Source organism: Otolemur garnettii, unplaced genomic scaffold (genome assembly GCF_000181295.1).
Source record: "Otolemur garnettii isolate 467f Iridium unplaced genomic scaffold, OtoGar3 scaffold00090, whole genome shotgun sequence".
In the NCBI taxonomy this organism is placed as follows: domain Eukaryota; kingdom Metazoa; phylum Chordata; class Mammalia; order Primates; family Galagidae; genus Otolemur; species Otolemur garnettii.
The window spans coordinates 5,429,442-5,447,320 of NW_003852485.1; the positions used below are offsets into that span (position 1 = coordinate 5,429,442).

Sequence of the window (17,879 nt, forward strand, 5' to 3'; positions counted from 1 at the left end):
AGCATAATGGTTGCACACATTTGGGGGTGTATGTGATATTTGCTGGCATTCATACCCTGTTTAATGAGCAATCGGGGTAATCTGGATATCTATTGCCTCAAACATTTATCTTTTCTTTATCTAGCTATTTTGAAAAACATAGTGAAGTGTTACTTTTTGTTTGTTTTTGTGACTTGTTTCTAACTGTAGTTACTCTACTGTATTATTAAATGGTAGATCTTATTACTTCTAACTGTATTGCTGTGCCCACTGAACTAGCTCTTTTGATACCCCTCTCCCTTTCCTAGCTTCTGGTAAGCACCAATAAACTCTCCTCCTCCATGAGACTGACATTTTTAGCACCCGACGTATGAGAGAGAACATGTGATAAGTGTCTTTCTGTGCCTGGCTTATTTTATTTAAAACAATGACCTCCAATTCCATCCGTGTTGCTATAAATGACAGAATTTCACTTGGGTTGTGGCTGAGTAAAAGTCCATTGTGTATACATGCTACATTTTCTTTATCCATCTATCTACTGATGAACATTTAGGGTAATTCCGTATCTTGGCTATGGTAAGCACTGCAGTAACAGGGGAGCACAGATACCTCTTTGGTATACTGGTTTCCTTTTTTTGGATTCAACCTACCTGGTAGTGGTGGTGTCAAATCATATGGCATTTCTATTTTTATAGTTTTTTGAGGAATCTCCATATTGTTTCCACAGTGGCTTCATAGTTTACATTCCTGGGGCCTTTCTGGGTCCCATCATTGCCACTTTTTATACTACAGGCAGTATTAAGTTGATTCAGGATTATTTGGAAAGTCATTGTGTACAAATTGAAACTCAATAAAATTTTATACTTGAGGTTAACTATTTAAAGAGTAAAGAACATGGAATAATAGTGCTATCACCCATATTTGATAAAGAATTCAACATATAGTTTAGGATTATGGTGAAATATCTAGTCATTAAACACACTACCTCAGAGTAATAACTGGAGTATTTTCCTAACAACTTAAAGATTTTCCTTGAGGATATGTTAACTTTATAACTTTGTAAAATATCTTGATAAAAATCAGAATGATTTTTGTGATTTTTTGATGATGAAATAAATCTTGAAGAATATCAGGTAATAGAATAGATTTAAAAGAGTTTCCTTAGACAGGGCACATATGCTACTTAAATGAGTAGGGCAGGCATGATTCCATAAAGGAATCACTTTCTGTTTGTCAGTCTCATAAGCAATGTCTTTAAATGATCTTGCATTGAAAAGGCACTTAAAATTAGGCTTTGATGAAGATATTAGAAGTTACATTAATAACTATGACACGTATAGCCACAGATGCTTCTAATGATCATGTTTAAAATACTATTTGAATTTAAACTCTAAGACCCTGACAGTGGGTGAATGACATTACACTATAGTGATTTCCATTCTTTAGCACACATGAAACATGGTAATATTTATATATTTGTTAAACTGAAATAAATAGGTCAGACCACTGCTGAATAGAGTTAACTGACATGGGAGCTTCTGCTGCGCTAGCACTGAGGGAATTAGTGGTTGAAGCTGGCAGATAACCTAACTCAAAACTCAGGTTGGCAAGTTCAGCCATTGGATATCTGAAGTGGCATAGTAGCTATCAAGGGAATTATAATATTCATCTCGCTCAGGATCAGTCAAGTGCCCTCTCATTTCATAAACCCTAGAGCTAGAGGAAGTTAAAGCCAACTGCACTACATTCTAAATTTCATCAGAAAAAACGGCAGATTCTGCAGCTCTGCAGAGTGCTGTTCCTTCACTTATTTTTTTAATTGAAAAAGTGAGCTGACAGCTCTGGATGTGAAGTTGGTTTACATGTACAAGCTGCACTTATTTCAGAAAGTATTTTTAGCTGAATTACAGGGCTATAACACATGTAAGTTATAATGTGTACAATTCCAAATTCTCATGAGCTAAAGCCAATAAAGGTAAAATTTTTTGTTGTTAATATTTGACAGGGATTTCTCAGATGTGTATCTTCATGAAAATTATACTTTGCAATATAGTAAATAATATTCTCAACTCTACCCTTGATGTAGAGAAATTACTTCTTATAGAGCTGTTTCAGACAGTAACAATGTATGTTGGAATCTCACCAACATAAAGATAATTTTATGGGGTGGGGAAAAATGGGGGAGATAATAACGTTGTTGATAAAATTAATACTCAATTATCTATTAATTTGTCTTGAACTATAGGTAGATTTTATAATATAAAATTAATGAACCACGTATCTCCAGTAATATATTTTCTTTTTTTTTTTTTTTTTTGCAGTTTTTGGCTGGGGCTGGGTTTGAACCTGCCACCTCTGGCATACAGGGCCAGTGCCCTACTCCACTGAGCCACAGGCACTGTCACTCTTTTCTTCTTTATTAAATCATAACTGTGTACATTGATGCATTTATGCGGCACAAGGTGCTTATTGATGTACAATGTGGAATGCTTACATCTAATTGATTAACATAACCATCTCCTCACTTATTTATGGTGGTAAGACAGTCATACTCTATTCTTTTTTTTTTTTCTTTTTTTTATTGAACGGTAACTATGTACATTAATGCACTTCTGGGGTACAGTGTGGGGTTTTCACATGCAATCTGAAATACTTCCATCAACTGGTCAACACAGCCTTCATGTCATTTTCTCAGTTATTGCTTTAAAACATTCACATTCTACTCTTAGAAAGATTCACCTGTACCCCTATAACATACTCTATTCTTAATAGTTTTGATATGTGCCATTGCATTATACACATTAGGTGAGGTCCCCCAAATACCCTCCCTCCTCCTACCTTTACTTCCTACTCTCCTCTCTCCTTTCTCTTCCTCCTTCTTTCTGGACTGTAGTTATGTTTTACCATTCCTATGAATGTATAGGTGATTATATAGTGATTTCATAGTAGTATTGAGTACATTAAATACTTTTTTCTCCGTTCTTGAGATACTTTACTAATAAGAATATGTTTCAGCTCCATCCGGGTAAACATAAAAGATGTGAAGTCTCCATCTTTTTTATGGCTGCATAGTATTCCATGGCGTACATATACCACAATTTGTCAATTCATCTGTGGGTCAGTGGGCTTTTGGGCTGCTTCCATGACTTGGCAATTATGAATTGAGCCACAATAAACATTCTGGTGCAAATATCTTTGTGATAAAATGATTTTTGATCATCTGGGAATATGCCTAGCACAGGAATTGCAGGATCAAATGGTAGGTCCACTTTTAGCTCCCTGAGTATTCTCCAAACTTCTTGCCAAAAAGGTCATATTAGCTTGCATTCTCATCAGCAGTGTAGAAGCGTTCCCTTCTCTCCACATCCATGCCAACATCTCTAGTTCTAGGATTTTGTGATGTGGGTTAATCTTAGTGGAGTTAGATGATCTCTCAAAGTGGTTTTGACTTGCATATCTCTGATGAGTAAAGATGGTGAGCATTTTTTCATGTGTTTGTAGGCCATGAGCCTGTCTTCTTCAGAGAAGTTTCTCTTCAAGTCTCTTGCCCACATAAAAATGGGGTTATTTGTTCTTTTCTTAATGATTAGTTTAAAGTTATCTGTAGATTCTAGTTATCAGACTTGTCAGAAGCATAACCTGAGCATCTCATAAATGTTGGATGAATGCCCATACATTGGCCAACAATTAAGAATACAGCTATTTCATGATCAAAATTGAGGGAATTATAACTTAAAAACTCTCTAGTTTTGGAATTTTAAGTGCTAATAAGAGCATATTCCTGGTACAAAAAATGGGGCATGTCCCAGTTACTGCAGAAGTTAAATTTTCATTTCATTATTTCACAGGCATCCATCACACCAACTAAATGTGATCACTCTATCAACCAATGGCTCTTCTGTGATAGAACATTTCCCCTTCCCCTATATTCAGATTGTTTTTTCTTTTATATTACCATTGATTATATGGCAAAGCATTTCAATCACTGACCCCCCACAAGCTTTGGCACTGCATGAAGGAGAGCTCTCTGGAGGGTGGCTGATCCCACAGTGAATTCTGTGTCAGTGATAAATAAATTGGTGTTGTGTTTAAACTATACACCAAAAGAGCATATGCCTGAAATTTTGACAGTCCAATATTAAAACCAAACTAGAACAAGGAGGCAGAGTTCTTCTTTTCAAAAGAAGTGTAAATTTTCTTTGAAGGGAGTTATGAGTAAGGAAGAACCAGTCGTATTTCTTGCACTTGCCTATGAAGATCTGACATGCTCCTCTTGGACCTGGAGATGCCTTTCTACTGCAGCCAAGCTGGACACCTTAATCCTCATACTCACCCTGTTCTTCCTCTCTATTTTAATCAGGCACATTCTTTACATCTCAGCATAAGTGTCAGTTCCTCATGAAATCTTCTCTGACTCAGAGAAATCTTTTCTTAAAGGCTCTCGACGCACCCGTGTCTCTCTGCTTTATTGCACTTGCTCCAGTTTCATTTAATGTATTCAGATAGAGAACAATACCGTGAACCATCAAGTATCCAATATCCAGCCTCAACAATTGATCACATTTTCTCTTCTTTTTCATTTATTCCTCATTTTCTGAAATATTTTAGATCAAATTCTAGACATCATATGTTTCCTATAGAGCTTTTAAAAAACACAAATCACAACACTATTGCCACCACCAGCAAAATGAGCAATTCCTTAATATTATCAAATGCCCCAGTTATACTCAATTTCATGTTATTGCTCCAGAACACCCTGTTGTATTTAATTTTTCCCAGTCAAAATACAAACAAGATCCACACATTGCATTTAGTTGGCATGTAATATTAATTATTTTATCATTTTAAATGATTTTTTTCCTACGTGATTTATTTGTTAAAGATACTGGGTCACTTGTACTACAGAACTTCCCACATTCTTGATTTGGCAGATTATGTCCTTTCAGGGTAATTTAATGTGTTCCTTTCTCCCCTAGAGTCTCTGGAAAAAAGCAATTAGATCAAGAGGCTTATTAAACTTACTCAGGTTTGGGAAGAATATATTGTATATGGTGCTTTGTGTTTTCTATTTCATAACACCAGGAAACACATCATTTGTTATCCCAGAGATATCATTTGGTATTAATGATAATGTTATAGTCTACCTCCCCATTAAACCGTTAGTTTCCTGAGAATTGACACACTATGTGTACTTATTAAGAAATGTTTATCTTCAGTGCTTAGTGCAATTGTCAGTGTTTAATTAATTAGATGAACTATAAGAATATTAGTTTAAACGTAGCAAGCAGTTTCTTTAAAAAATTGTATTTCTATGATTTTACATATCTGATTCTCTTCCGGTGACAGTAGCTGACGAATGATAGGAAAGTCATACCTGCAAAATTGTGTAATTGATGGAATGATAGCATTTCAGCACTGAGCCTCCAGAACATGGAAGTAAAGTGGTTCTCACTTCCTCAGGGTTGAAAAATCAGATAACATTGAGGATAGATTAAACATTACAGCTAGAACTCTTCAATGGCGATTAATTTTGAGAATTCATGAAGATACATTATATGTCCGGTGTATAGTTGATATGCAGCAAAAATGTTAGGTTGCTGCTACTTTTATCATCATCATTATCTTAACTATCTTTAAATATAGTCAAAGACTTAAGAATTTTATGCTGATGAGCTTTTCTCTATTGGGACAGTGATGCCTTCTTGTATTTGCTTCCTCATGTTGCCCGTAACTATCTATTAGTTCTTTATAATATATATAATACATGTGATTTAAGTTTTAGAGAGTACGGCTAAAAACAATTTTATTATCTAGTTAAATATTGTAGCTAGCTCTACATTTCTTACTTTGGAGACTGAATGTCAATTTCTCATGCAAGTTATTGGAGTAATTCCTACACCTCAAAATGTTGTCACAGTGGTGATGTAATAAGTAATGCATATAAAGCATTTAGCATTGAATCTGACACATAGTAAACAATAAATGTCACATAATGTTAATTTCATTCTTATGATATTATTAATATGTTATGGGATTCTTCTGAAATATAAGTTTATTCAAACACAGATTTTTTTCCCATAAAAATAATTTGGTCTTCATGTGGATTGCTGGGTATGACACTTTGGGTAAAAGCTATCTTTGATATGATGTATAATATTGATATGCTACAATAATTTTAACTAATATTTTTCATACCATTTTCAGTCGCTTAGTTACTCTAGCCTAAGCACTGCTTAGTGCTTCTCATATTTTTATTTCATTTGGGCCTTACAAGCATTTATAAGACAGGAACTATTATTATATGGATTTTACAGATAAAAAAGCTGGAGTTAGAAAGGTTACCAGGACTCACAGACACCATACGTCTGTTAAGTGGATAAAATGCACTGCAATCTCTATTTATGTGACTGTAGAACTCTGCCTTAGCCAGTCCGTTCTATTGTTTTCCTGTAATGTGAGAATATAAAGAGCCTAAGTATTCTCCCTGTAACTCTAGCATTGAAACTAAAATCTGGCTGGTATTAAATGAGCTCAGTCACCTAAAGAATCATCATTATGTTCCACTTTAAATTTTTTTGACTCTAATTTTTTTTAAAATTTATAAATTAAGAAAGTAAAATAAAATAAATCTCATAAAAATTGTTTATATCCCCACTCTAGAGACAACTCTGCATGACAAAATGTCCTAGGACTCTTACAGGAAAGACATTCTTTACCAGTAAAGATCTTTAATTAAAACTATAAAAGCCTTGTGTAATACAGAGCAGAAAAAGGAATGGAGATATTACAAAATTGGGAAATATCCAAGTTCTTCTTAAGCAGAGTTAGATCATTTAATCTTAGGAGAAGAGAAGTATTGTTATGTTCTTGGATGGATTTGAGTGCATCCGTCAGCCCTTAAGATCTTGAAATGCCACTTCAGAACAAATCACACATTCAGCATATGGTTCAGACCCTAATCATTGAATCTGAAGGACCCTGGACTCATTTGTCAGACACAGAAAGCTTTTGAAATTTGTTTTTCTGTGACTTACTCAAGAGTGATATAACGGTAATTCTCAATAGCCTCTTTTCATACATGTTTTCTTCGCACAGCCCATAATCACTTTCGTTCAATGGTATGCATGTAAGTGTCTATCAACAATTCAATGCGATTCTACATCACGTTGTACAGTCCCCCCGCCCCCCGTGTGGCACGATGGCTTCCTAAAGCTTCTTCCCTGAGGATGACTTAATAGAAAGGTTTTATGTAAATATAGGGGAGTTAACATTTCCTTCTTTTTGACTTAGAAGAAACCGCTGGTATTAATGAACCTCTCAGGCAGCCTTACTCCCCATTCAGCATAGTGCCACAATATATGTTGCTACTTCACTTTTCCTTTTTTTTATCTTCTTTATATGGGTGGGTTCTAGGTAGGGCTCCTCTCTACCTTGGGTCATCAGTCCATAACTTTATCCCATTTACTAGGAAGGCAGCTTGAAGAAGAGGTGAGAGAGAGCCCGCTTGCAGAATTTAAGCTTCTTTTGGTGCTTTTAGTACACTTCTGGTACAGTTTAAATTTTTAAGATGACTTTCCCTAACTTCTTTAATGTTACTTCTGCCAATAGATCAAATTTTGTTTTGCTATGAAACTAAAAATCTGCAAAACAATTAAATGCAACACTAACGTAACTGAAATTACACTAAAACATCATTAGTCTTTACTAATCACGTATTTAAGGAGTCCATGGATAAAAGCAATCCTCCTCATGATGGACAGTACATTTCCTCTTGAAAGAACAAGACAGCCCAGAAAGTCCCTTTTTTCTCTGTTTACCACTGTAGTACATTTACCTAACATTTTGATACTTCATAATTTCTAAATTATGGAAGGTACTGTCACTTTTGAGTTAAACACATTTTCCAGTGTTAATTCTAATATATTATTTAAAATAGCTTTGAATTAGTAAAGTACAGTTATATTGAGAGAAGTCAATTTCTCAAAAACATATGTCCATAGTTTACCAGCAATAGTAGTACACATTTTGATGTAAGAAATGTGCAAATTAAAAAAAAATCTTTAAAGATATTGTCAGTCTCACTACAGGGTATTAAGGAGAGAAGGTTATGTAGTAAAAGTGAGCTCTCTTATTGAAATCATTTTTGATCTTCTAATAATATGGCACACATTGATATGAGCATCGCCCAGAAGGCAATATACTCCAAGACCTTGAAAAGATATCTCCAGCATTGTGGTTCTAAGAAGCATTAAAAATATATATACCTCAGTGGCTTCATTTCCTTCTTGAAGTTCTTTTTCAATCTCTTGAAATCTGGGTTCAGTCTTGTTAGTTTTTTCAGTCGCTGTCTGTGTCTCCTCTTCATAGGTCATAACGAGTATGCCCAAGAATAAACTCGCCATGTAAAAGGCAAACCAAAAGCTTACCACAACAAAAAAGACCATGTAGACTTTTCCAGAAGCATAAAGTATCTAAGAAGAGGTAGAATATAAGACACAAGAGAAAAACATTATTTATCATCCTGTATTCTCCCATGTTGAGGCTAAAAATGAAATTCTGTTATGAAAATAATTTAGCCATAAGTGGAAGAGAATCATAGTATAGATTAAGTCCTGGCTCTACCTGAAATAAACAAAAAGCTCTTCATCTTAAGGCATGTGTAAACATATAGAAAATCAAAGGAAGAATTTATTATAATAATTCAGTTAATTAGGATGAGCATTTGACTTTTATGTTTTAGTATCCATTTCTTACATATAAATATGTAAAGAAATATGTTAATATTAAAAAAACTCAAATTATACTTCATGATTTCCCCTGGGTCAGAAGGAAGCTAATACATAGGATATTCAACTGTATAGGTAATGCTTTATTTCTTAATGTATTTGGAAATGCATTATAGCATTTGTATAAGTACATTCTATAAAATTATATAACAGAAAAAATAAAAAATGGAGGAAAAACACTGAAAGAAAAACTATCAGCTCTCAATAAAGAAGCCAGACAGTCTTGACACAGAAAGTTATTTTCTTAGGAGTAGAATGCTTAAATATATGACATTTAATCAAATAAGAGGATATTTGGGGATCACCTTCTTCTGAACATTTCCTCATGAAAGAGTCACAGCAAAATGCAAAATCATGTCTATACAAGGGGTGAGAAGTAGTAATATTTCTATGGCCGGAAGAGCACCTGTTTTGGAGAAGAAGCTTTAGACAAGCCAATGGGAATTTCATATAATTCATTAATTCATATATATATATAGTTATTAGAACAGGTGATATTTATGGGTAGAAAAATATGAAATTTCAGATTTCAAAACTGAGCATCAACTAGCTTCTATTTTCCAATAATTACTTAAGGTCTTCCAGAAAATTTAAAGATTAAAAATTATAAGTAGAGCATTAAAAATGCAAAATATTACTTGCTGATTTATTCTCATCGATTAAAAGTACATGAACAATTTAAGAAAACAAATAGAATAGTCTTAATTAATATAAGTGTTAAAAATACTTGAATTAAATCAATATTTCTAAATTACTAGAAAATAATAATCTCCCAAACATAAGCTGTTCTCTTTGGGAATAACTGCAAATTTCTGTAGTCATAATTAATTCAGTTTAAGCAATGCTCTGAGTACAAATTTAGGCCAAATCAAAGCAAATTCTATCTATTGTAATGGAACTTCTCTTCAGAGAAAACCTGAATCGTCATGGTAATGAATATTATACCTTTCTGAGAAAAACCAGGGGGCACATATAATTAGTTATAAAGGCAGACTCTCAAAATTTGAATTTCAAGTTTCCTTACAGCAAGCCTTCTGATATCATGATGGGAGTGTGATTAAATAAGCAAAATGAAATGAGAAGAAATAGAATAAAAAGAAATAGAGCATTATATGTATATATATATACACACACAATAAAAATGCTTAAAATGTGGTAATATTATAAGTTCAAAGCATTTTAACTAAAAAAATTACTATCGAGAAATGTTCTTTACTTGGTTAAAATCAAATGCATACTATCACAGGCATTATAGTGAACAGTAGGCTGAGCTCTCATGGTTCACTTATGAATTTGGGGCAGATATCCAACCTCACTGAATTTCAGTATCTTCATATAGAAAGGAAAGTATAGATACACACACACACACACACACACACACACAACCACTCTCACATACACTACTCAAAGATTAAGTAACATATCAAACACAAAAGCACAAACCTGGCACAACAGCCAGCATATAGTTTCACATTCAATAATTCTGGTTCTCTTTTCTTTTGTTCTTAAATTGTTTTCCACATAAAATTTTAATGAAAGAAATTACATTTGATCATTATTTTAGAAGGGAGGGAATGGCGTCATTCTTAAGAGCAGCCCCGATTCTCTCTGTTCTCACCTGGTGATAAAGGTTTTCAGGGAAATCCTGGGTCATTAACCGAAATAGGGCCAAGAAGGCCCAGCCAAAATTGTCAAAATTTGTGAAACCACGATCAGGATTTAGGCCAGCTTTTACACACACATAACCTTCAGGACACTGACTGAAGGAGAAAAAGAAAAGAAAATTGCTTACTGTTAGGTGATTTTCAGTTTACAGTCAAATTATAAATATAGAACATCTGTCCGCAAGTAATAGAGGGCTCCCTCTATCACAGCGAGTGATTAGTGTTCACCCAATTGCCAGCCATAAACTGCAAACCAATCAGGTTTCAATGAGATGCACATGTTAATTACACTAAACTAAGATCTCATAAGTGGTTTTGCTATACCTTTTGTACTATTTAAATGAAAATTTTATAATTTTAATTTTTGTACACATTTGTTGTATGAAACATGATATTTGGATTAGGTACACATTGTGGAATGGTTAAATTGAGCCTACTAACATATGCATTATCTCACTTTTTTCTGTCATGAGAAGATTTAAAACTTATTGTCTTAAAAATTTTTAAGAACAGAGTGCACTGCATTAATTATGGTCTTACTACCCAATATCAATATGTCATAGTGAAATTACAACTGATGGAAATAGTGCTGGTAAAAATCCAAATGCAGTCGTTGGAGTTTAATTTTCCAATGATCCCATCTGAAACCCTTAGAGCCCATCATTTAAGGGTGAGAAAACATTTATCACATCAATAATTTATAAGCAGTGTTTGCCTTTGGGGAGATAGATCAGATGAAATATTTATGTCATTTCTTTTCAGGGCCTACTCATTACTTTTATCTACTGAGGGGCTTTGGGGTTGTGGCAAATTATTATAGTAGTTGCCCAATAAATCGTGCTTCTCACTCTCCATGCCTTCTCTATGTTATTCTGGGTATAGTCATGTGACTTGTTTTAGACATTTGTTAATGGAACAAGCAGAGATTTAGAAAGTACTTTGTGTACCGGACTTGCTAAGTCATTGACCTACAGAATTGGAGCAGATAAAGTTTTGCTGTTGTAAGTCACTAAGTTTTGGAGTAGTTCACCATGCACTACTGCATGCAACCTATGACTGCCACCAGTGAAACTGTGTGACTTTCCTTCTTGCCTTGAAATATATCACAGTGTTCCGAATATCCATGATCAAGTATCTTCAAAATGCATTTCAGGTCATATTTGAGCATGAATACACATACTAAAGATTAGCTGATGTGAGATGAGACAAAGAGATGAGTTCACAATTAGAGTTTGAGAATAGAATGGAAGTCCAGAAGAGGCTGAGCAACTAAGCAAGCGATAAAACATCTGAACCAGCTGAATTTAGCTAACCTGTTTAGCTCATGTTCCTCCCCACCATGTGCCAGGCCAACCTGGACCACAGAGCCTAGGAAGGAGCCGAGCATAGAGTCATGCCCACTGAGCAAAGCAACACAAGGAAATTATATGAGTCACACAGTGCTGAGAAGTGCTCTGTTTCTGCTTTCAGGATTATAATTTTTAATGGAAATTAGAGGATAGTAAGATACAAGAGTTTGTCATCTCACTGAAAACTTATTTATAAATACTGTGTTTAAGATCAACCACCATTTTTTTAATCTAAATTATAGCCATAAAAGATATATAAGACATGAAATAAGTGAAATAATAACATATCCCTGACATTTCTTTTCTCCAAAAGCATTCAAAGAACAGATTTATATTGTCTTTCTTTTTAATTTTCCCGGGGTAAATGAAAAATAGAAAATTAGATCCTGAAGTTTCAGCTCTGCCATTTACTGGATTCTTGACCCCAAATAAATTATTTTGTTAGTTTACCTATTGCTTTTTCTATAAAATTGGGTTAATAGCATTCCACGTTTCACCCTTCTGCTATGCTGTGAATGTTTGTGTTCCCTTGACATTTATATGCTGACCCCAAGGTGTTAGTAGGAGGTAGGTGGCTAAGTTTGGTAAGTGTCTTTAGACAATAGGCCCACGAGAAAACCCTTGCCCCTTCTACCATGTAGGGAAACAGCAAAAAGACACCATCTAAAAACCAGAAGATGGACTTCATCAGACACCAAATTGTCTAGCACCTTCACCTGGACGTAACCTTCCAGACTGAAAAATAAATGGCTGCTATTTTAAAACTACTTAGTCTGTGGCATTTTGTTATAGCAGCCTGATCTCAGCAAGGCTAATTCTCAGCATGGTTTTGGCAATAAAATGAGGATAATGTAATCAAATGGGGATCATCAGTAAACCCAATGATCATTCAGTAAGTAATACTGTTAAGTGATAATGACTTGATAGCAGAAAACACGAACGCCACTTACCCAGCATCTGTTCTGTTACCACAAGGGAGGGCATTTATTTCTCCCTCCAAATAATAAAAGATTTCTGTTTCTGAAAGATAGGCAAGAAATGATATTTTATATCAAATCTCTAGCAAATAGCATATCTGAGGTCTACTTCAATCCCCACAGAAGACAAACATCTTCCTCTGTAGCTGAGAAGAAAGGATCACATATCCCGGTTTTTAATCTAACATCTGATACACAAGACAAAGTCTTTGAAAGTCCAGAAAGATGTTGAATGTTCAACATTCTGGGGGAAAACTGCTGTGCCTTCAAGAAAAGGTTTAATTGTTTACCTACATGGCGAGTGGCTCTTACCTCGAAAGTAGTACGGATTCCCAGTTCTGTTGTGCAGGGTTTCATTTTCATTTTCTCGGGGCAACCACAGACACTTATGCTTCAGGTTGCCCATGAAGAGCCCCATCCCAATTAGAGAAAATACGCTCAGAAAAAACAGAGTTAAGATAATGGCGCCCATCAGTTTCTTCAAGCAATGGATCAGGGTCCCCATACGGGACTGCAGACCTGAAACAAGAAAGGTTTGTTCTTGGTGAAATCAAACGTCTTAGTAAAGCGGTGTTAGGGAGCCTCTTTCATGCCTATGCATGCTTTATTGAAATTAATAGCTTGGTGTCTTCTAATCTGAATATTCCATAGTCAGGTCTAATAATAAGTCAAACCTTGGGGTTTCTATATACGTATTACTGCTTAGTTATAACACCTGACAAAATAATTCGAGCATAATATTACATATTAGTTGTTTTCTCCTCTTTACTATATAAGGACAGGCTTTCTCTCTTGGTTGCTACTCTGTGTACCACCACCAGTGTTTATAAGCTTAAGTAAAGGTGTAAAATTGTAAGTCAAAATGAAAATGTACTTTTTCTTTTTGTATATGAAAGGTCTTTATTGGTGGGGGAGGGAGGCTGCAGAGCAGCACCAAGGAGGAGAGATAAGAGAAAAGAGGGGAGAGAGGTAAGGAGAGAGTGGGGAAGAGAAGTGAGCTGAACATGTACTTGAAAGAAGATATAACTTGAAATACAAGCATTCTGTATTATTCTTCAGTCATCTTTATACAAATTCAGTTTGAGGAGTTGAAGTTGGACAAGTTACCAACATTTCTACACCTCAGGTTTACTGTCATCTTTGGGACTACTCATAATACCTAGTTCACATATTAGTGTGAGAATTGAAAATCTAGTATTTTAAATGACTTTAGCCGATTAGAATTCTTATGTGAAATACGGTAGGATTAAAATAAAGTTTCCTGTGGCTAAAGAAATGTGACAGTCTAGTCTATAGCACACTATCCTGAATATGTGACATCTTTTCTGACTGCTGAAGGTAAGTGGGGTTGGGCCTGAGTGGTACTTGGATGGGAGAAATGTGCTAAGCTAGATCAAATATACAATTTTTATTAACGTTATACTGGCATACGTGCATATAGTCTACTCTTAACCTTAGAATTATACCTTTTATAAAACTATCAGCAAGTATTTTAAGTATTAAAATAAAATATTGATATGATAGAACTATATAATTGGTGCCAAATATACAACCATATTTTAGTATTTCATACATAAATTCAACTTATTTATTTATTTTTTTGCAGATTTTGCCCGGGGCTGGGTTTGAACCTGCCACCTCTAGCATATGGGGCTGGCGCCCTACTCCTTTGAGCCACAGGTGCCTCCAGTTCAAACTGTTTTTAAGAGACATTCAACCAAGGTATAAATTAGATCATAAATCTTAGTTAAATCTGGGACATTTAAAAAAAATCTGTGCCAATATATTTTAAATAAATAAGACTGCTTCAGTGTAATTTCTGTGGTTATCATTATACACTTTAAAAATATGCACATATGCATTGTTTTATGTTTGATTTATGTCATCAGTCCTCTGTATATTTTTATACTGAAATTTTTTCACTCTTTTGTTAGAGTTGTTTTTTTTTTTTTAAAAAGCAATTCTTTTTTTTTTTTTTTTTTACAAAACAATTTAAAAACCACTATGCATACTGGGAGACTAGATAGAGACATATATACAGCACCTCAAAATGTATTGTATTATAAAAATTATCATAAAATATAGTTTCCTGTAAAATTATAGAATGAAGCTAAATACTAAACTGTTGACCACTCATCTCTGGAACACATTATTAGAGCTAACTGCTATCTTCTGTTTTTTTTTTAATTGTTGGGATTCATTGATGGTACAAAGAACCAGGCTACATTGATTGCATTTGTAGGTAAAGTCCCTCTTATAATTGTGTCCCATCCCCCAAAGTTGTGTCACACTCTGTGACCCCTCAATCCCCTCCTTCCCTTCTTCTTTCTGTTCTCCCATTTCCCAACCCTCACCATGTACTAGGACATTAATTGTCCTCATAACAGAATCGAGTACATAGGATTCTTGCTTCTCCATTCTTGTGATGCTTTACTAAGACTAAAGTGTTCCACTTCCATCCAGGTTAATACAAAAGATGCAAAGTCTCCATCTTTTTTAATGGCTGAATAGTATTCCATGATGTACATATCCCACAGCTTGTTAATCCATTCCTGGCTTGGTGGGCATTTAGGCTGTTTCTACATTTTGGCGATCGTAAACTGAGCTGTGATAAACAGTCTAGTGCAAGTGTCCTTATGGTAAAAGGATTTTTTCTTCTGGGTAGATGCCCAGTAATAGAAAAGAGCAATTCTTAAATAAGAATATATATCTTTATAATAGGCATACGAAGTATCCACTGTATACTCAGTTTCTTGTGGCTCTTTACTTATAATAGTTACATTTTGTTTGAAGATAAAAAATGTCACTATAAATTTTTTACAGAATTAAAATTTATTAATTCTGTTCATTATCATCTTCCATTTAGTTATTCTTGGAAAGGTCCAGGTCACATGCCAATTTTAATTTTAATTTTATGGTATAATTTCCTCATTTTTGTTTTAACCCCTTACTATATTAATTCAGTATGTCTCTTGTAGAGTTTAATTGTACATCTCCTATATCATTAAAGTTTCTGCCTCCTTAATAGCAAAAAATTTAACCCAACTTCATTTACTATCATCTATTAGCTTTACTTTTGGATATAATTTTTACCATTTTATTATTTGACTTCTATGTTTTCCTTAAAATTTAATGTGTTTCCTATCCTTTCTAAAAATAATTTTTACTATTTTAGAAAAACAACTCTGTTTTTAAAATATATCAAATTTAAGCTCCTATTTTGAATCAACATGTAAATCTCTACATCATAAATAGACTGTATCTATTGCAGTCTTGCCACATAAGACAAGAAAATAATAGGATTTACTTTCTCACATTTGTATATTTCCATTTCTCAGTTTTTAATGTAATTTAGGACATTTGTTCTAGTTATAATTGTTGAATTATTATGTTTTTTACATTGTATATTATCCTTCATGACTTATAGAAAGGGTAACACTCAGATCCTTTCAAAAGTTCGACAGGAAGCATAAATTATTGCAAATAGGTAGAAAAAGGGATGTGAATGAACATGCCCGGCCATCTACAACCATCTACAGCAGGCTGTTGCCACTCAGAAGTGCAGGGGAATCTATGCTGATAATTCATGCAAGTTAATTTAGATTTTACTTAAAAACCACGAGAAGTTTAATAATGTCTAATCTAAATAATCTAAAAACAAACAAAACATGTCCTCATTCAAGAATGTCCACAGGATAACTTCTAATTTGGAATATTTGGGGTCTGCTTGGCAACAAAATAACAAAAGCAATTTGTAATCCATTCTCTGCTGAAATGGTTTCAGAGCTCATTGAGATTACTTTGAAACTAAACGTTGCACTGTTGAATATTTTATTTTCATGCTTTTTCAGCAGACATTCAGGAAAGATGCATGTGTACAATTTCAGAACGCGTGCGTGGCTGACGATGTCTTTCTGTTGATTTCACAAACGAATGACACACAGGTGATTGGACTCTGTGTCTCAGCCTCTCTGTTTGCTCGCCCTGCCAGGCTCTGAACCCCTCTGCCTTCTCAAATTTACTAGTACCAGAGGTTCTAAGCATGACCTTTCCGTAAGATTTGTTTCTGACTTTTTGTTTATAGGGTTTCATAACCTTTATTGTTTAATACTTTAAATTTATAAAAGTTTAGGGCATGTCTAAGTGCATCTTTCAGGGTTTTTTCTAAATCTATTTAATAGTATGAAATGGGCCCTTTCATTTGTAAAGTCTTTGCCCAGTTAAGAAATGTAGATGTTTTTCCTACTGTATTTTAAAATAATTTCCCTTATACATTTATTCTGGCCTATTTTCAGAATCACCAGTTGTCCACAGATGGAATTTAGTTTTCTCTCTTTCCCATTCTTTAATCCATCCCATTCTTTGTTTTAATGTATTAATATAGAACTCTTCTAGTCTTTCTTTAAATAAATATAATTGTTCGATGCACTAATAATACTATATATTTTATTCCTTCTATTACCAATGAATATTCACCTAGAGTATAATTTTTTCTCACTTTTTTTGTCTTAAAGTTATTTTTGTTTGCATATTTTATTATCTCATTTTCATTTTCTTCTTGAGAGAGTCAAGATTTTCTTCTATTAGGACTAGAAAATTTTCTTCTATTAGGACTAGGAAACAGATGCTTTCTATGCTTGAGTCTATGACTTAAGTGAATATTTTTTTTAGAAGAAGAAGAGGATGACGTTCCTTCTATTAAACAGTATGTTTGTCTTTCTGTATTGCAAAGGATTTTTATACAGCTCATATTGTTGGTCTATACCTTGTCTATTCTCCCTTATAAATAGGTATAATAAGTCCTTACCAGCCTAGAAACTCCAACTCTAGTGAATAAATTCTTCTTGTATTAACTTTAATGCACTGATTTCTTTTATATTCCTTAACTCTGATCCTAAGATAACATGCAGGTGCAGCCTTATATTGTAGCAACATTTGGGGTGTCTGGGTGGCCGGAACAGAGGAAATTTTCACTATCATAACTGTCTGGTTTCTTCACTAGATATGGTAAAGTCTCCTTGCCACTGACCATTTTTAAAAAACAGCTTCATGAAGATTGATTCACAAACCCTACAATACCCCAGTTTAACGTGTATGATTCAATATTTTAGTATATTCACAGGT

General features: G+C 34.1%; 1 protein-coding gene across 1 annotated transcript in view; it reads right to left on the reverse strand.

Moving 5' to 3' along the window:
- SCN7A (sodium voltage-gated channel alpha subunit 7) overlaps nt 1-17,879 on the reverse strand; it is a 74,463-nt gene that overhangs the window by 28,260 nt on the left and 28,324 nt on the right. The window contains exons 7-10 of the mRNA XM_023516362.1: nt 13,068-13,274; nt 12,729-12,798; nt 10,384-10,525; nt 8,090-8,450 (exon numbers count right to left, since the gene is read on the reverse strand). Coding sequence (XP_023372130.1) covers nt 8,090-8,450; nt 10,384-10,525; nt 12,729-12,798; nt 13,068-13,274 — 780 coding nt within the window. The remainder of the gene's footprint in view (nt 1-8,089; nt 8,451-10,383; nt 10,526-12,728; nt 12,799-13,067; nt 13,275-17,879) is intronic.